Below are 15830 nucleotides of genomic sequence, written 5' to 3'. Positions count from 1 at the left end.
ATCAGGCATAATATTGATGTGTCAAATAAAAATTTGCAAAATTGTGGTGAGATCCCAAACTTCTAGTAGACGTGGTCTGTTTTTCACTCATTTATTCCTCATTTGTTTTGTAATCGTCACTCGTATACTTTATTAGTCCCTGTGGGGAAATTTCATCGTTACATTCTCGGAAGTTTGCATGCCTGCTGCACAACTCATTTATATTTTTTTTATTGTTATTATTGTATTTTGATGATCGTGGGAAGCCATCATCCAAATCAAAATTCAATTAATTGTCCAGCCATAGATTCCAGTAACAACATGTGCATTGCTGGTGAAGGCAGTTCAAGATAACAATGTTTACACTAAATACTTGGTACTGAACTTTGTGTCCAGATACTTGTTTCCATTGCATAATAAATCTCTACTGCAATGCAAGCTGTACACTGACTAATGATGTACAACTTTTTCACTTCCGATACAATATCAATATTGGAGCCTTTGGTATTGGCTGATTAATCCGATACGATATCAACAGGAATCATAGCACAAACTTGAGTTATTTTGTAGTGTGGAACATTGGAAAAGTTTTAGTCAAGTAAAATTAGTCAAACAGAAAACAGTGGTAGGTATGGCAAACACTAACCTATTTATTTTTAACCATCTGGAATATATTTATGCTGTCATTAAGTTGAAATGGAGTGGTAATTGATTTTTTTAGCAACATTTGTGTTCACAATAATTAATGAAGTTAATATCATGGTGCAGTAAGTTGAATGATGTGGACACGTTTGTTACTGGATACTTTGTAATATGCTTCTGCCATGGATAGTTTGTATGTGTAAGTAATATGCAACTAAACTTCTTTATATTGACAAATATGCTGCTTTAGACTGCAGTAATGTTCAGTGAAGGACACTTATTACGTATTCCTAGCTGGTGTGCTTAGACCATGTTTACCTTTTGTAAATAAATTGACTAAAATAGAAGAAAACACCAACCTTGTGTGCTGGCTGTTCAGCTTTGCACAAGTGAACACGCTGCAGGACTGCATGTATCTAGTTAAGTTAAAGTTAAAGTCCCAACGATTGTCTCACACACACTAGGTGTGGTGAAATGTATCCTCTGCATTTGACCCATCCCGATGTTCACCCCCTGGGAGGTGAGCAGCAGCGTGAGCAGCAGCGTGAGCAGCAGCGTGAGCAGCGCTCGGGAATCATTTGGTGATTTAACCCCCAATTCCAACCCTTGATGCTGAGTGCCAAGCAGGGAGGCAATGGGTCACATTTTTTGTAGTCTTTGGTATGACTTGGCCGGGGTTTGAACTCACAACCTCCCAGTTTCAGGGCGTACACTCTAAACACAAGTCCACTGAGGTGGTATCGGACATTTATCACACATGTTACATGCAAGCACATACTGTATAATCAGATACACTTTTGCTGATATTGGACCGATATCATATCAGGACACCCTTAACACTGACTAATTCAAAATGCAATCATTTCTACAGTATTGTTTGAATATTATAAATGTGAGGGGTTTACTCATTTTAGTGAAATGACTAAAACATGATTCTCCAACAAGGTCTGGGTCATTTGATCTCCTGCATCCTGATCAACGGGGCGCAGTACTTCAAGAGGATCAGCGAGTCGGGCATCAAGAAGATGTGCAGGAACATCTTTGTCCTGCAGCAGAACCTCACCAACATCACCATGTCCAGAGAGGCGGACCTTGACTTTGCCAGGTATGCATCTTCTCTTATACAGAGAGAAGCAGTACGGGAAAGTTGGCATGGAGGATTAAGCAGCTTTAGCAGCTCTTGTTTGCTGATGTTAATTGTTATGGATTCTTCTTGCAACAAAGCCAAAGAAGCTTGAACAGCACAAATCTAGTGCACTTGTGTTGCGAACGTTTCAGTCAATAGTAAAAGCAGAAAAAAAAAGCGTTAACTGAAGCCACCATGAATGTGTAAGAAAGAGCATTGATTAGTGTGTTGTTTCTCCCCTCTGTCAACTTTGATTATGGCGAGCGATGGCGGCGCCTTCTCTCTCCCTTGTCCCCACGCCGCCTCTCCGCCGCCCTGATTGCGAGATGTTGATTGGGATTCGCCGCGCACTTTGTTTACACATTCTGCGGCTTTCTGGATCACACACACAAAGACATGCACACCCGTCACACGAGGTCCAGCCACATCCACATCATTAGCATGCAGGCTGTCGTATCAGGGAATAGGTAACATGTTTCTAATGATATGACTTTTTCCAAGTTGTGCTGTGATGCGCTGACAAGAGCAGAAGGCGGAGCTCGAGCAGTCTGAGACGTTAACATTTCTTGTTTTTTTGGAAGACTGCTCTCATGAGAGGCAGCAGATGCTTCTCATGTACTGTGTGCGCGCGTGCGTGCGTGTTCATGCTGTTTTCCTGCATGCGTGTGCTTGTGTGGGGAAGAGCGAGACATGGACAAGGGCATCGTAATAAGCATTGATTTGAGTTAAAACTGAGCCGGCCACTAGCCAGCACTGCAGAACGCATGAAGAACTTAACACACACACACACATTGTGCCCTTCAACAGGAAAGGTGTGGAAACATTGCCACCTTGTGGTCACCTCTATGTAAACCCTATATGTCCTGTATCTGGCTGTCTAAGCTCTTTCACGCAAACACACACACACACTCCCCCCTCTTGTCTTCCCACCCTCCTGTCCACCATCCACGCCTCCAGCAGAGACGAGACGCAGTCGAGATGAAACACAACACAAAAGTTAGTCAGCGTTGCTTAGCAACAGCCCGCTCTGCTGGACTCTGTGATTTATTATTATTTATTCAAGCAACATATGTCAATGCCTTTTAAGAGCCATATTGCGATATAATTAGCACACAATATTTGTTCTTTAAAGCTGCTTCCCCCCTTTTTCTACCAACCCTAAAACGACTAAATTAGTTGCTTTTTTCCCCCACAGCATCTTCATGTAATGACAGCAGCTAATTATTCATTCGCATACATGTAAATTCACATAACTGGTGCGTAAATAATGCACTCGACAAACAACAACATGTCAATGTACAACAATCGTTTTCAACAACACAGAGAAGAACTACATTGAAATAAAAACAAATATATGCAGGGACAAAACTAAACACTTCTAGCATTTTAATATGTGCAGTAAAACTATGGAACCGAGTGAGCCGGTAACTCAAACAAGTTTAAGAAACTGAACAAGAGAAAAAATATTTATAATTATTACCAAAGCCAGGCTGTAAATGACCCTAACATAATCACAGGAAACATTAGTTTGAGGCGCAGCCCCCATCCTAGCAACAGGAAGGAAATGGAAGCCAACTGCAGCAATGGCAGAAGCAAAAGCCGCCCTCATACACCAGGACATTATGGGGCAAGTACAGAGTGGCAGAGGGGGCCTTGGGATGGGAACAACACCTACGTGAAAAAAGGCTGCCCCATCATAACGCCGACACCTTGTGCTGGAGGAGCTGCGTCATCAAGAGAAGGCAGCCAAATGTGCTAATGCAGTCTCCCAAGCTCAGCAAGGTCGATGGATGAGATGGGATGGCCTGGAAAAGAAGAAAATTGGATGGGGCGAACTATGGAACATGGATTCCAACTGGCTGAGCTTCATAATCAGAGCCGCGTATAATGTCCTTCCCTTTCCAACCAACCTACATCTCTCGTTCGGAAATAATCCAGCCTGTCTCCTATGTGCAGTCCCTGCAGACCTCAATCATATCCTGGTGGGCTGCAAGGTCAGTGTTGAAGTGCTTCGCCGCAGAACTGAAACAGAAGAGGATAGCCATCAACGCCTTGCCCATAGGTACTCAGGATACTGTCCTAAAGTTAACATCATCCATAATTCGAGAAGGAAATAAACAATGCAACAAGGGAACAACTGCAGACTCATGCACAGTCAACACAGCGAGAGATTGGGAAATGTGAATGGACGTAAGCCAGAGGCTCACATTCCCACCCCAAATCACAGTGACCACCCTGTGGCCAGACTTGGTCCTCTGGCCCAATACCTGCCAATGTTTCTTCATCGTTGAGCTGACGGTCCCTTGGGATCATGCGGGATGTGACCAATTTAGCGGCAGGAAGAGAGGAGCTATGTTGGAGCGTAAGGTGTTTCCAGTGGAGGTGGGCTACAGAGGCTTTGTAGCCAGCTTTACCACAAGGCTCCTAAAGGAGGTGGGAATCAGAGGTCAGGCCCAACGGAAGGCAATCAAATAACTTGATTGCCTTCCGTTGTAGCCGAAAAGTGCTAAAACGGAAATACACTGTATGGGCTGCAAAATAACCGCATGGCCTGACAACAGATGCCCACACCTGATTAAGCTGTGGTTGGTCAGCCTTTGACAAGGGTGTATTGTGATTAAAGACCGAAACACCCAATGAGTCGGGTGCACACAACTGATGATGTGTTGTTTGGCAACCTTTAGAGGTCAGCGCCAATCCCACCCTAGAATATCTCCAACCCCACTTAAGAAGATGGCTCTCCAGTATTGTGCTGATTTCATCAGGGATTGTAAGAACCAGTCCAATCAAGCAATCTAATATGGGTGTTTTGATCCAATAATGATATTTGTACGTCATCAGCAAAAAAACAAAACATTTATGGGATTATAAAGTGCTTGCATGTAAAATGTGTGTTTTAACGACCGATACAAGCAGTCAGTCCTGCAAAGCTCTAAATGTCCTCCAATAAGCACACATGGTTGGTCTTTTCTAATGTTTTGGTCAAGTCATTTACAAAAGGTAAACATAGCAGGCTATACATAGACTACTAGGAACAAGCAGCTACACAACAGCTAAGCACACTATAACATGTAATAAGTGTCCCTAACCAAACTATGTTGCAGTCTAGAACACATTTGTAGACATACACAAGTATCAATAACTATATTTGCATATTACTTACACATACAAAGTCTTCAAGGTAGATGCGCATTAAAAATATTCAGTAACAAACATGTCCGCATCATTCAACCAACTGCATCATGATCTTAACGTTAGGAATTATTGTGACCACTTGGTGTCCGTGTCACCAAAAAACAATTACGACTCCACTTCAACTTAAAGTCATTGTATCAATTAAACCATATCCAATTGTATTTACCATCTGAAAAGTATGTGAAAATACCATCTAAACATCACAAAATGCCACAAATTCAGTCAGCCATTTTGAATATTCCGCTCCAAACATCTTCGGTAATTTCCGGAGTTTGACGTCACTGGACTAACGCTTCTGCACTCTGACCATATTATCAGATCAGCCACACTAGAAATACGCAACAATTAAAGAGAGATGCACTGTTTATCCACAATCCCTATATAAGACATGAACACGTTTTTCTTTTTCTATGCATTCTAAGTCGTAAATAAATAATACATAAAAAAGTCCGCTAACAATATAGTCAATGGGCGGCTCTTTATTTTGCCCACAATACCCTCTAAATCAGTGGTCCCCAACCACCGGGTTGGGGACCACTGGTATCCCAGTGGCCGCACAAGTATTTTGTGCGGCCCGGTACCGGTCCGTGGACCGATTGGTACCGGGCCGCACAAGAAATTTAAAAAAATAAAAAATAAAAAAATAAATATATATATACCGTAATTTCCGGACTATAAGCCGCACCTGACTATAAGCCGCACCAGCTAAATTTAGGGGAAAATACAGATTGCTCCATATATAAGCCGCACCCGACTATAAGCCGCAGGGTTTTGATGTGTAATTAACGTAGTATATAGGGGTTCCTGCTACCACGGTGGGGATTGTCGGGACAGAGATGACTGTTTGGGAACGCAAAGCGTCCCATTTATTAACTATAAATCTTTCAATCTTATAATCAAACTTTCACATCTTTGACATGGCGAACAGCATTCGTGCAGAGTACAAATAATACAACGGTGCAAAGTAATACAAAGTGCTCGCATGCACGTTATCAAAATAACCAGCCTACCGGTATATGAAAAGTCAGTCTTCAATCATTGTGTCATCGTCTTCCTCCTGCGTACTAAAACCACCGAAATCCTCTTCGTCGGTGTCGGAGAAGAACAGGCCGTATATAAGCCGCACCGTTGTATAAGCCGCAGGGACCAGAACGAGGGGAAAAATTTAGCGGCTTATAGTCCGGAAATTACGGTATGTGTATATATATATGTATATATATCTTTTTTTATTTTTTTTTTTTTTTTTTTTTTTAATTAAATCAACATTAAAAAAACCACTGCTCGAAATAACCATCCAAAAGCTGTCAACAATACTCTGTATACATATCGTGAATTGAATATTAACCAAATATTAGCGATGTTGTTATTATAAGCGCTAACACAGACTGACTTTTTTTTTGCGGCTGATTGAGAACACACAGCTAAGTAGACCTCTGCTGCTTTACTGTGAGCTGAACGCGATGTCCTGCTGATTGCGCATCATCACACACAACTGAATATGGTGTCTGCAGGAAGACTTTTCCTTGCTAAAACCCTTCGTGTGCATCATGATTAATCCTTCACATAAACGGGAAAATTTGGACAGCCTATTAGTCGTTATTGAAGTAAGAGCAGACATTGTCCAGTAAAGGATAATTGTATTATGTTTGTAGGTTGTATTTTTTTGTTTAGCACTTAGTTTTAGTCATACAGTAAAACTTACAAACATTGCTTAGAGTAATGGATGAAGAATCCATATGAGTAGAAATGCTATGGACGGCTGGAAGACAAACCTCAGGTTGAAAGCTTTAGTCTAAACAGAAGGGCACTGCAGCACCTGCAGCGAGCGAAATCATCCAAAAGATGACGCTAAAGCTCGATTAATAACACACCATTCAGGTGTCTTTGCTTGTTTGTGTTTTTTAGAGCAATTTGTATTATGGCCATAAGCAAAGAAAAATCCATAAATTACCCGCATTTTTGTATAAGTTGCAGGGTTCAATAGCAGGAAAAAAGTTGATTCTTATATTCCGGAATTTACGGTACTGTATGATTCCTGCTGATTTTGTATCGGATTAATATCGGCCAATACTCAAGGCTCCAATATTGGCATTGGATCAAAAGTGAAACATTTGTATGGGGACACCACTAAATATTATATTACATCATGCGATTTATCATATACTGTTCAGTTGTCCTTCTTCAGTGATTTGTTCAAAAAGGTAAGAAGAAGCCCAAACTGTACACAAATCGAAGCAGTCTTTCCTATAGAAATATAGTAAAATATAGTAAGTCAAATTATTCTGTTCCAGACGCTCAAAAATATTTACATAAAACACATTTTGTAGAGAATATTTACAGTTTTGTGCTAAAAACAATGTGGATGAAGTAAATTTATGAATGAATATTTATTTAATATCACTTTCACCTTTATTGAAGACTATAGTGGGCAAAGAAGTGGAAAGGGAGGAGGAGAGGGTCGAGCCACACTGATCCAATATTGATCACATTATTGCAAGTTATTTTCAGAAGTGTTTCCCACCTTCTTTACCAAAGGGCTGGCTCTCGCAACATTCTTATTTCCCGTGGTGGATTATCTACAGTAATACTCAATAAAAAATAAATAAAAATCACAGAATGGTACTCATAATGATAATTGGGCAAACATGCCAGTTTGATCAATCAATCAATCAATCAATGTTTATTTATATAGCCCTAAATCACAAGTGTCTCAAAGGGCTGATGTGTGGTTAGTTTGATTAACCAAGACAGTGTACAATAACTGGGGCAAAAAATATCCAAAAAATTATATAAAAAGTAGGACTTACAGTAAGCAATGTATTCTTTATGTATTAATTAATTATTAAATAATCTATCTCTTATTACACTTTTTTTGTTTTTCCTATTAGAGAATAGTTAAACACATGTAGTATACAAGCATAAAGTAATTGCTGAGTAATAGTGAAGTGTTAGAATTAAATAAGCTGTGCTTCTTCCTACTCCTTTTTGAAACATGTTGAGATGTGCAAGTTTAAACACATGAGCTTCCTTTGTCTTTTCTTCAGCTTGTTCTAAAAAAACTAGACTCTGACCATAGCAAGGAGCAGCAGCGAGAACCTGAACGCGCTTTCAACTCGCTTGTCTTTTTCCTTCCCAGTTGATCTGTTAGTTTGTGTGCCGCCCCTCAAATGTGTTCCCATCCTCTCTCATAAACACTGTGCAGTGACCCATGTAGGCAGGTAGCTAAGGGCTGTCATTGGCTGCGAGCACAACAACCACCTGACAAGCTTCCCCACCTACCCCCACCCGTCTGCCAAAGGAAACGACGACGTCAGTGCACGGACGCCATTGTGCCTCAAGTACACCAACACAAAGTGCGTCTTAAAGACGTGAAGCGTGTGTGTGTGTGTGTGTGTGTGTGTTTGCAGTGGAAACTGTCTCTCCAGAGAGAAGGTGGTAATAAGTACAGCTGACAGGCGTGTCAGAAGCTAGCGAGGTGTCAACAGATAAAACTGTTTGTATTTAGGGCCCGGGCCGCGGCACACTGTCACTTCCATTGGCGTGTGTCTCCCTCCCTGTCACCCATTTTTGTTTTTCCTCCCCACTTCCCTTTTCACCGTTTTGCTGTCACGGCTGCTCTCTGTTTGCGACCGTCCAAACGCTTGCACCTCTTCACTTCATGCACTGAACAAAAACAAATTGCATTAAATTTCGTTTTAGAGCGTATGTAAACACCTACATGTATTCACTGTGAACTAGCAATCATCTAGTCGTGCACTACGGTATAGCTCGGTTGGTAGAGTGGCCGTGCTAGCAACTTGAGGGTTCCAGGTTCGATCCCCGCTTCCGCCATCCCAGTCACTGCCGTTGTGTCCTTGGGCAAGACACTTTACCCACCTGCTCCCAATACCACCCACACTGGTTTAAATGTAACTTAGATATTGGGTTTCACTATGTAAAAGTGCTTTGAGTCACTAGAGAGAAGCGCTATATAAATATAATTCACGTCGATTGACTATTCTCAGCGAAGGACTAATGGCACAGCTTTTAAACACTTTAAATTCACAGGAGAGGAAGACAAATGAAGTAAATGTTGTAGTTTATTCACAATATGCTTAACTAAGTTACATTGACTAATGTTTAAACTTGCACAATTCAACATGTTTGAAAAGGAGTAGTAAGAAGTAATCCTAACCCTTTTTGATCCAATATTGATATATGGCGTGGCTCAGATGGTAGAGCGGCCGTGCCAGCAACTTGAGGGTTCCAGGTTTGTATTCAGATTACGCCACCCTACAGTACTGTAGCCACGGCCGTTGTGTCCTTGAGCAAGACACTTCACCCACCTTGCTACGCTCAACTGCACTGACTGTTTGAGGCAGGACTCCCTTGCAAAATAAATGCTTTCTGGGACTTTCCTGGGTAAATACAAAGTAAAAAAAACAAATCAAATTGATCCAATATCAGCAAAAAAACAAGGATTGGGTGATATTGGTTGGTACAAGCAGTCCTGCTGCGTGTATATTTGTGCAAAGCTGGATAGCATGTTAACATCTAAAGTCCTCCAATATGCGCTCAAGGTTGGTCTTTTCATCTCTTTTAGTCAAATCATTTTCAAAAATGTAAGCATGGTAGGCTATAGGCTACTAGGAGCTAGCAGCTACACAACAGATAAGCACACAAGCTAGACTTACTAGACATTGCAGACTAAAACCGCACATTTGTCAATATAAACAAGTATCAAATACTTATAGTTGCGTATTACTTACACGTACAGTCTAAAGCAAGAGCATATTAGAAAGCATCCAGTAACAAACGTGTCCGCATCATTCAGCTTACTGCGTCATGGGGTTCATGAATTATTGTGGCCTCTTAGTGTCACCAAAAACAATAACCACTACACTTCAACTTAAGGACATCATGAGTCCATTCCAGACGTTAATACATAGGTCAGTGTTGTTCATACTTACAATGGTTCTACTAATTTATTTGGTCAAACCTTATTTAACATTCTACTAAATAACAAAATTAGATTCCTGCTTATATCGTAGCAGATCAATATTAATATTGTACAGTAATCAAAGCTGCAATTGCATTACCGTACTTGTCGTGAAAAATAAACATTTTATCCTAAAAACATGATAGAGTACACATTATTAACTAACAATAAATGACAGAGACAAATTCATGCTACATCAGCTGAACTAATATAAATGTAATGTTTCCTTGTGGGTAGAAACATATCAAACGGTCCAATTTTAACACCAACACAGAATTTTTCTATATAAATTGAAATAAAAATGCCTCCCTGATATGTTGTTTTAGGAATTGAAGTAGTATTGAGAACCTGCTCTCTTGTTTGTGTCAAGATAAATTTAGTGATTATTTTATACGTGAAAACTAGATGATACTATACGTCCTCACTACCTACCGGCATGGTATACATGTAAAATTATAATTCATCATATTTCCTGGTCAGCCTGTTGATTTACTGGAGTACTGCTACCATCGAGCTGGAGGCTTGTGTTGATTGTTCCAGCTTGAATACAGATGTTCATACCAGAAATGTCCCTGATCCCTGATGCCTCACTATTTGACAAGCACTGCCCTAAATAAAGTTGCTGCCGATATTCAATAAATTATATTTAATGTATTTCACTGTGTCTTCATGATGACGCTGGTCTCTGCTGACTTCCCCTCATTAGCAGAGGAACGATGATGGCAATACTGTCTGGGGAAATATCCACTTCGTTACGTACAACTAATGAGATCCAATACAAGAAAATCCTGCCTGGTTAGGAATATGTCTATTGTTGGATTCATACCGAGAGCTTACAGTATGTGAGATAGTACTAACATCTCTCAGTAGGATGCAGTGCAGCAACTAAAATGTACGCATAGAAAGTTGTGAAAGTGATCCTTAGTTGATCAAGCCACACAATTAACCAGAAACTGAAATCGTTTTTTAAATATGAATTTTCATCATTCAATGCAGCTGGGATAGGCTCCAGCCACCCGCGACCCCGAGACGGACAAGCGTTAGAAAATAAATGAGTGGATGGCTAAGCTTGTTTTCTGTCGTTGCCATGGATGCACAGACTCATCCATCTATTATCTTATCCATCCTATCTCGCTTCCCTTCATTGCCTTGCCTGTCCAGCTAACTAATGTGAGACAGCAAACACACTGACAGAGGCAGCTTACACTATAATGGCTTCCTTACTCACTCACTACGATAGCTGGAAGTGAATTGTGATCATTTCCCTCTTCCTCGCGTGTCACATAAGAGCAATACATGCGGCGTCCGTGCGGCGTTAATATTCTTTGTAGACCATCAAGAGACCATGCGTCAGACAATGGCGGCACTTCACGTTTATGTGTGAGTGTGTACAGCAAATGTTTTTACTGTTATTCATTCATATGCGTTCTCATGCATCACTCAGCAGTCATTTACAAAATGTAAACTTGGTAGGCTTTAGGCCAATTAGGAGCTAGCAGCTACACAACAGCTAAGCACACTAGCACGCAAGCTAAACATATGTGATAAGTGTGCTTGATTCTACAATATTGCAGTTTAAAGGCCTACTGAAACCCACTACTACCGACCACGCAGTCTGATAGTTTATATATTAATGATGAAATCTTAACATTATAACACATGCCAATACGGCCGGGTTAACTTATAAAGTGACACTTTAAATTTGCCGCTAAACTTCCGGTTCGAAACGCCTCTGAGGATGCCGTATGCGCGTGACGTAAACCGAGGAACACGGACATGCCTTCCACATTGAAGCCAATACGAAAAAGCTCTGTTTTCATTTCATAATTCCACAGTATTCTGGACATCTGTGTTCGTGAATCTGTTGCAATCATGTTCATTGCATTATGGAGAAGGAAGCTGAGCAAGCAAAGAAGAAAGTTGTCGGTGCGAAATGGACGTATTTTTCGAACGTAGTCAGCCACAACAGTACACAGCCGGCGCTTCTTTGTTTACATTCCCGGAAGATGCAGTCAAGATGGAAGAACTCGGATAACAGAGACTCTAACCAGGAGGACTTTTGACTTCGATACACAGACGCCTGTAGAGAACTGGGACAACACAGACTCTTACCAGGATTACTTTGATTAGGATGACAAAGACGCAGACGTGCTACTGTGAGTATGCAGCTTTGGCTTCTAAACATTTGATCGCTTGACCGTATGTGCGCAACTTTTTTTTGCGTGTGTACGTAACTTTTTAAAAATATATAAACTTTATGAACCTTGGGTTAGGTGAACGGTCTTTTGGGCTGAGTGATTGTGTGTGTTGATCAGGTGTTTGAATTGTATTGGCGTGTTCTATGGAGCTAGGAGCTAGCAGAGGAGCTAGGAGCTAGCGTAACAAACACGCAGGTGTTTTTATGCAGGATTAATTTGTGGCATATTAAATATAAGCCTGGTTGTGTTGTGGCTAATAGAGTATATATATGTCTTGTGTTTATTTACTGTTGTAGTCATTCCCAGCTGAATATCAGGTACCGTGAGTATGCAGCCTTGGCTGCTAAACATTTGATAGCTTGACCGTATGTGCGCGTCACGTACGTAACTTTTTAAAAATATATAAGCTTTATGAGCCTTGGGTTAGGTGAACGGTCTTTTGGGCTGAGTGATTGTGTGTGTTGATCAGGTGTTTGAATTGTATTGGCGTGTTCTATGGAGCTAGGAGCTAGCAGAGGAGCTAGGAGCTAGCATAACACACACGCAGGTGTTTTTATGCAGGATTAATTTGTGGCATATTAAATATAAGCCTGGTTGTGTTGTGGCTAATAGAGTATATATATGTCTTGTGTTTATTTACTGTTGTAGTCATTCCCAGCTGAATATCAGGTCACCCCCGGCTCTCACAGCATCTTCCCTATCTGAATAGCTTCAACTCCCCACTAGTCCTTCACTTGCACTTTACTCATCCACAAATCTTTCATCCTCGCTCAAATTAATGGGGAAATTGTCGCTTTCTCGGTCTGAATCTCTCTCACTTCATGCGGCCATCATTGTAAACAATAGGGAACTTTGCGTATATGTTCAACTGACTACGTCACGCTACTTCCGGTAGGGGCAAGCCTTTTTTTTATCAGATACCAAAAGTTGCAATCTTTATCGTCGTTGTTCTATACTAAATCCTTTCAGCAAAAATATGGCAATATCGCGAAATGATCAAGTATGACACATAGAATAGATCTGCTATCCCCGTTTAAATAAAAAAGATTCATTTCAGTAGGCCTTTAAAACAGCAAATGTGTCAATAAACAGTAAACAAGTTCGATTCTGGGCTCGGGATCTTTTCGTGTGGAGTTTGCACGGGTACTCCGGCTTCCTCCCACCTCCAAAGACATGCACCTGGTGATAGGATGATTGGCAACACTAAATTGGTGTGAATGTGAGTGTGAATGTTGTCTATCTGTGTTGGCCCTGCGATGAGGTGGCGACTTGTCCAGAGTGTACCCCGCCTTCCGCCCATGTCCAGCTGAGATAGGCTCTAGCAACCCCCGTGACCCCGAAAACGACAAGCGGTAGAAAATGGATGGATGGATGATTGATGTATGCTTTGCAGCTGCACCTGAATGAATGTGACAGTGTGCAGGTGTCTTATTTACAACGGTCAGCTGGATCAATAGCCGCGTCATTAGTCCAGAATTTTAACAGTCCTCTTGAACCGACCCGTTCAGTACCAAAAAATACCAATACTGTGTACATCCCTATCTACCATTGTTGTCTGTTTGACTAATTTCACTTGCTTAAACATTTTCTAACATTATACACTACAAACTAATACAAGTATGTATGATTTCTGCTGTAACAATTTTCAGGGCTCCATTATCAGTATCATATCGGAAGTGAAAAGGTTGTATTTGGACACCACTAAAATCTGACGCATCACAGCGGAGGCTGAAGGTCATTTCAGTGCACGTTGCAGCGGATTATGTGACTTTCTTTGTTTTTTATTGAGTCTGACCCCTGCGACCTAAACATTCATTGTTTGAATCCAATGTTGTTCTCTATGTTTTGTGTTTTCACAAAAGAATGTTTTTTTCTTATTATTCCTCTCCCAGCAGCACCTTGAAGTTCTCTTTAAGGAAATTGGGCTTGACAGCAACAGCAGCAGCGACTTTGCCTTTTTTTTTTTTTTTTTTCCCCTTTGCTGCTGCTCCCTTTGAATCTGCTGCGCAATAACAAACACACGCACACACAAAGAAAAACAGGAACATAATGTTTCCCTTTCATTTCCTCCTCATTATGCAGGCAGTACTACGAGATGCTCTACAACCCGGCGGACGAGCTGCTCAACCTGGTTGTGGATCAGGGTGTGCGCTACACGGAGCTGGAGTACATCAACGCCCTGTCGCTGCTGCACCGCAGCCAGACGGGCGTAGGCGACCTGAGCACGCAGAACACGCGGCTGCAGAGGCTGAAGGAGATCGTCTGCGAGCAGGCCGCCATCAAACAGGCTAGCAAGGACAAGAAGATCACCACCGTATGATGCGGCTTTGTCGCCGCTTTATATTTTCCTTCAAGGACGATCTTCTGTTCCTACCTGCAATAATCGATGACACCTAAGAGTGCAGGCGAGGAAGTCATGTGACACATTTCAAATCATGTACATGAAACTCACACATAAGTAATTCCCCAAACTTGTTTACTTCACAAACTTCACAGAGGAGTACTTAACAGGGGATGGGGGTGGGTGGGGTGTCGACCAGAGACTTGTCAATACCTCAGTGGGCCCGCCGAGGATCCCCCTGAAGCTGACGCCACAATCCATCATATTGACACTTTGGCCGGGATCGATGGGAAAACAGCTGCGGGTGCCCCCGACGGATTTGACTAAACTTGGCAAAAGCCCTGAAAAGCTGCTGCTTCGATAATTCGATACATGGGAAACTTGAACAGAATGTTAATGTGCTTGTCATGTGACACCCTGGGTTATAATGACAAATGTCACAATTTATAATGGACATAATCCATCAAGCACCCCTGCTTTTTTTGTTCTATAAATACACATTAAAACATTTTTTTTTTTTAAATCTACATATTAATGAATATATAGACCAAGTCAATCATGCTTACTTGTCACCTGATTGTCCACAATGAACACACAATACACAAATATGAATAATAAAAGGTTATTGCGATGTGATTTTTTATTTCTTTTTCCAAAGCGGGACTTTTCTTTTTTTTACTATTGCATGATGTTCCCTGACCTTTTCAAGCATTCATCCACAATTAACTCCAGGAGGATGACAGATGGAATCTATTTGAGACAAGCAATAAGACACTCAGGTGTTCTCAACCCGATACAAAAGAAATACAGTATCGCCGATATTGCAATATTTAAAAAACATTTCACCATTGTAAATATTTTGGCCTTCAAATGTTTGCCTTCAACTCCTTGTTGATTGTATTTATTTGTAGAAATAAATGCAAGTTTAAGAATTTTAGGAAAACAAAAATATTTGTATCAAAACTCATTTTGTATTTTTGTTTTAAATATACCTGTTTTGTTATATGTGAACCTGATATAAGTGAGAAATTCAACATTTTTTACAACAATACAACCAATGTATTGTCCATCCATCCAATTTTTTCCAATGTAACATTATCAACAAAATTATAAATCTTTCACGTATTGCATTTCATTACATACATGTACACAAACGCGAGAACTACAATCGACATTTGGAGTTTGTAAACATAAACAGCAGAAACATAACTGTGGAGAAAAAAGCTGAAAGACATCTATCTTGTCATCCAAATATTTATTGAGGAGTAAAATGATGGTGAAACTTTGTGAGTGACAATAATTCGATGTGTGTCACTTTAAGAAAAAAAAACATGTGACCTACACAACTGCTGTGTCATTTGACTGTGAAGA

At 40.8% G+C, this 15830-nt stretch overlaps 1 protein-coding gene across 1 annotated transcript in view; it reads left to right on the top strand.

Annotated features, from left to right (window-relative positions):
• exoc4 (exocyst complex component 4) overlaps positions 1 to 15092 on the top strand; it is a 162854-nt gene extending 147762 nt beyond the window's left edge. The window contains exons 19-20 of the mRNA XM_062064900.1: positions 1567 to 1726; positions 14201 to 15092. Of these exons, the coding sequence (XP_061920884.1) occupies positions 1567 to 1726; positions 14201 to 14438 (398 nt within the window). The 3' untranslated portion in view covers positions 14439 to 15092. The remainder of the gene's footprint in view (positions 1 to 1566; positions 1727 to 14200) is intronic.
• Positions 15093 to 15830: the final 738 nt, after the last annotated feature.

This window comes from Entelurus aequoreus, linkage group LG12 (genome assembly GCF_033978785.1).
Source record: "Entelurus aequoreus isolate RoL-2023_Sb linkage group LG12, RoL_Eaeq_v1.1, whole genome shotgun sequence".
NCBI lineage: Eukaryota > Metazoa > Chordata > Actinopteri > Syngnathiformes > Syngnathidae > Entelurus > Entelurus aequoreus.
This window is presented reverse-complemented; position numbering and strand designations above follow the sequence as displayed.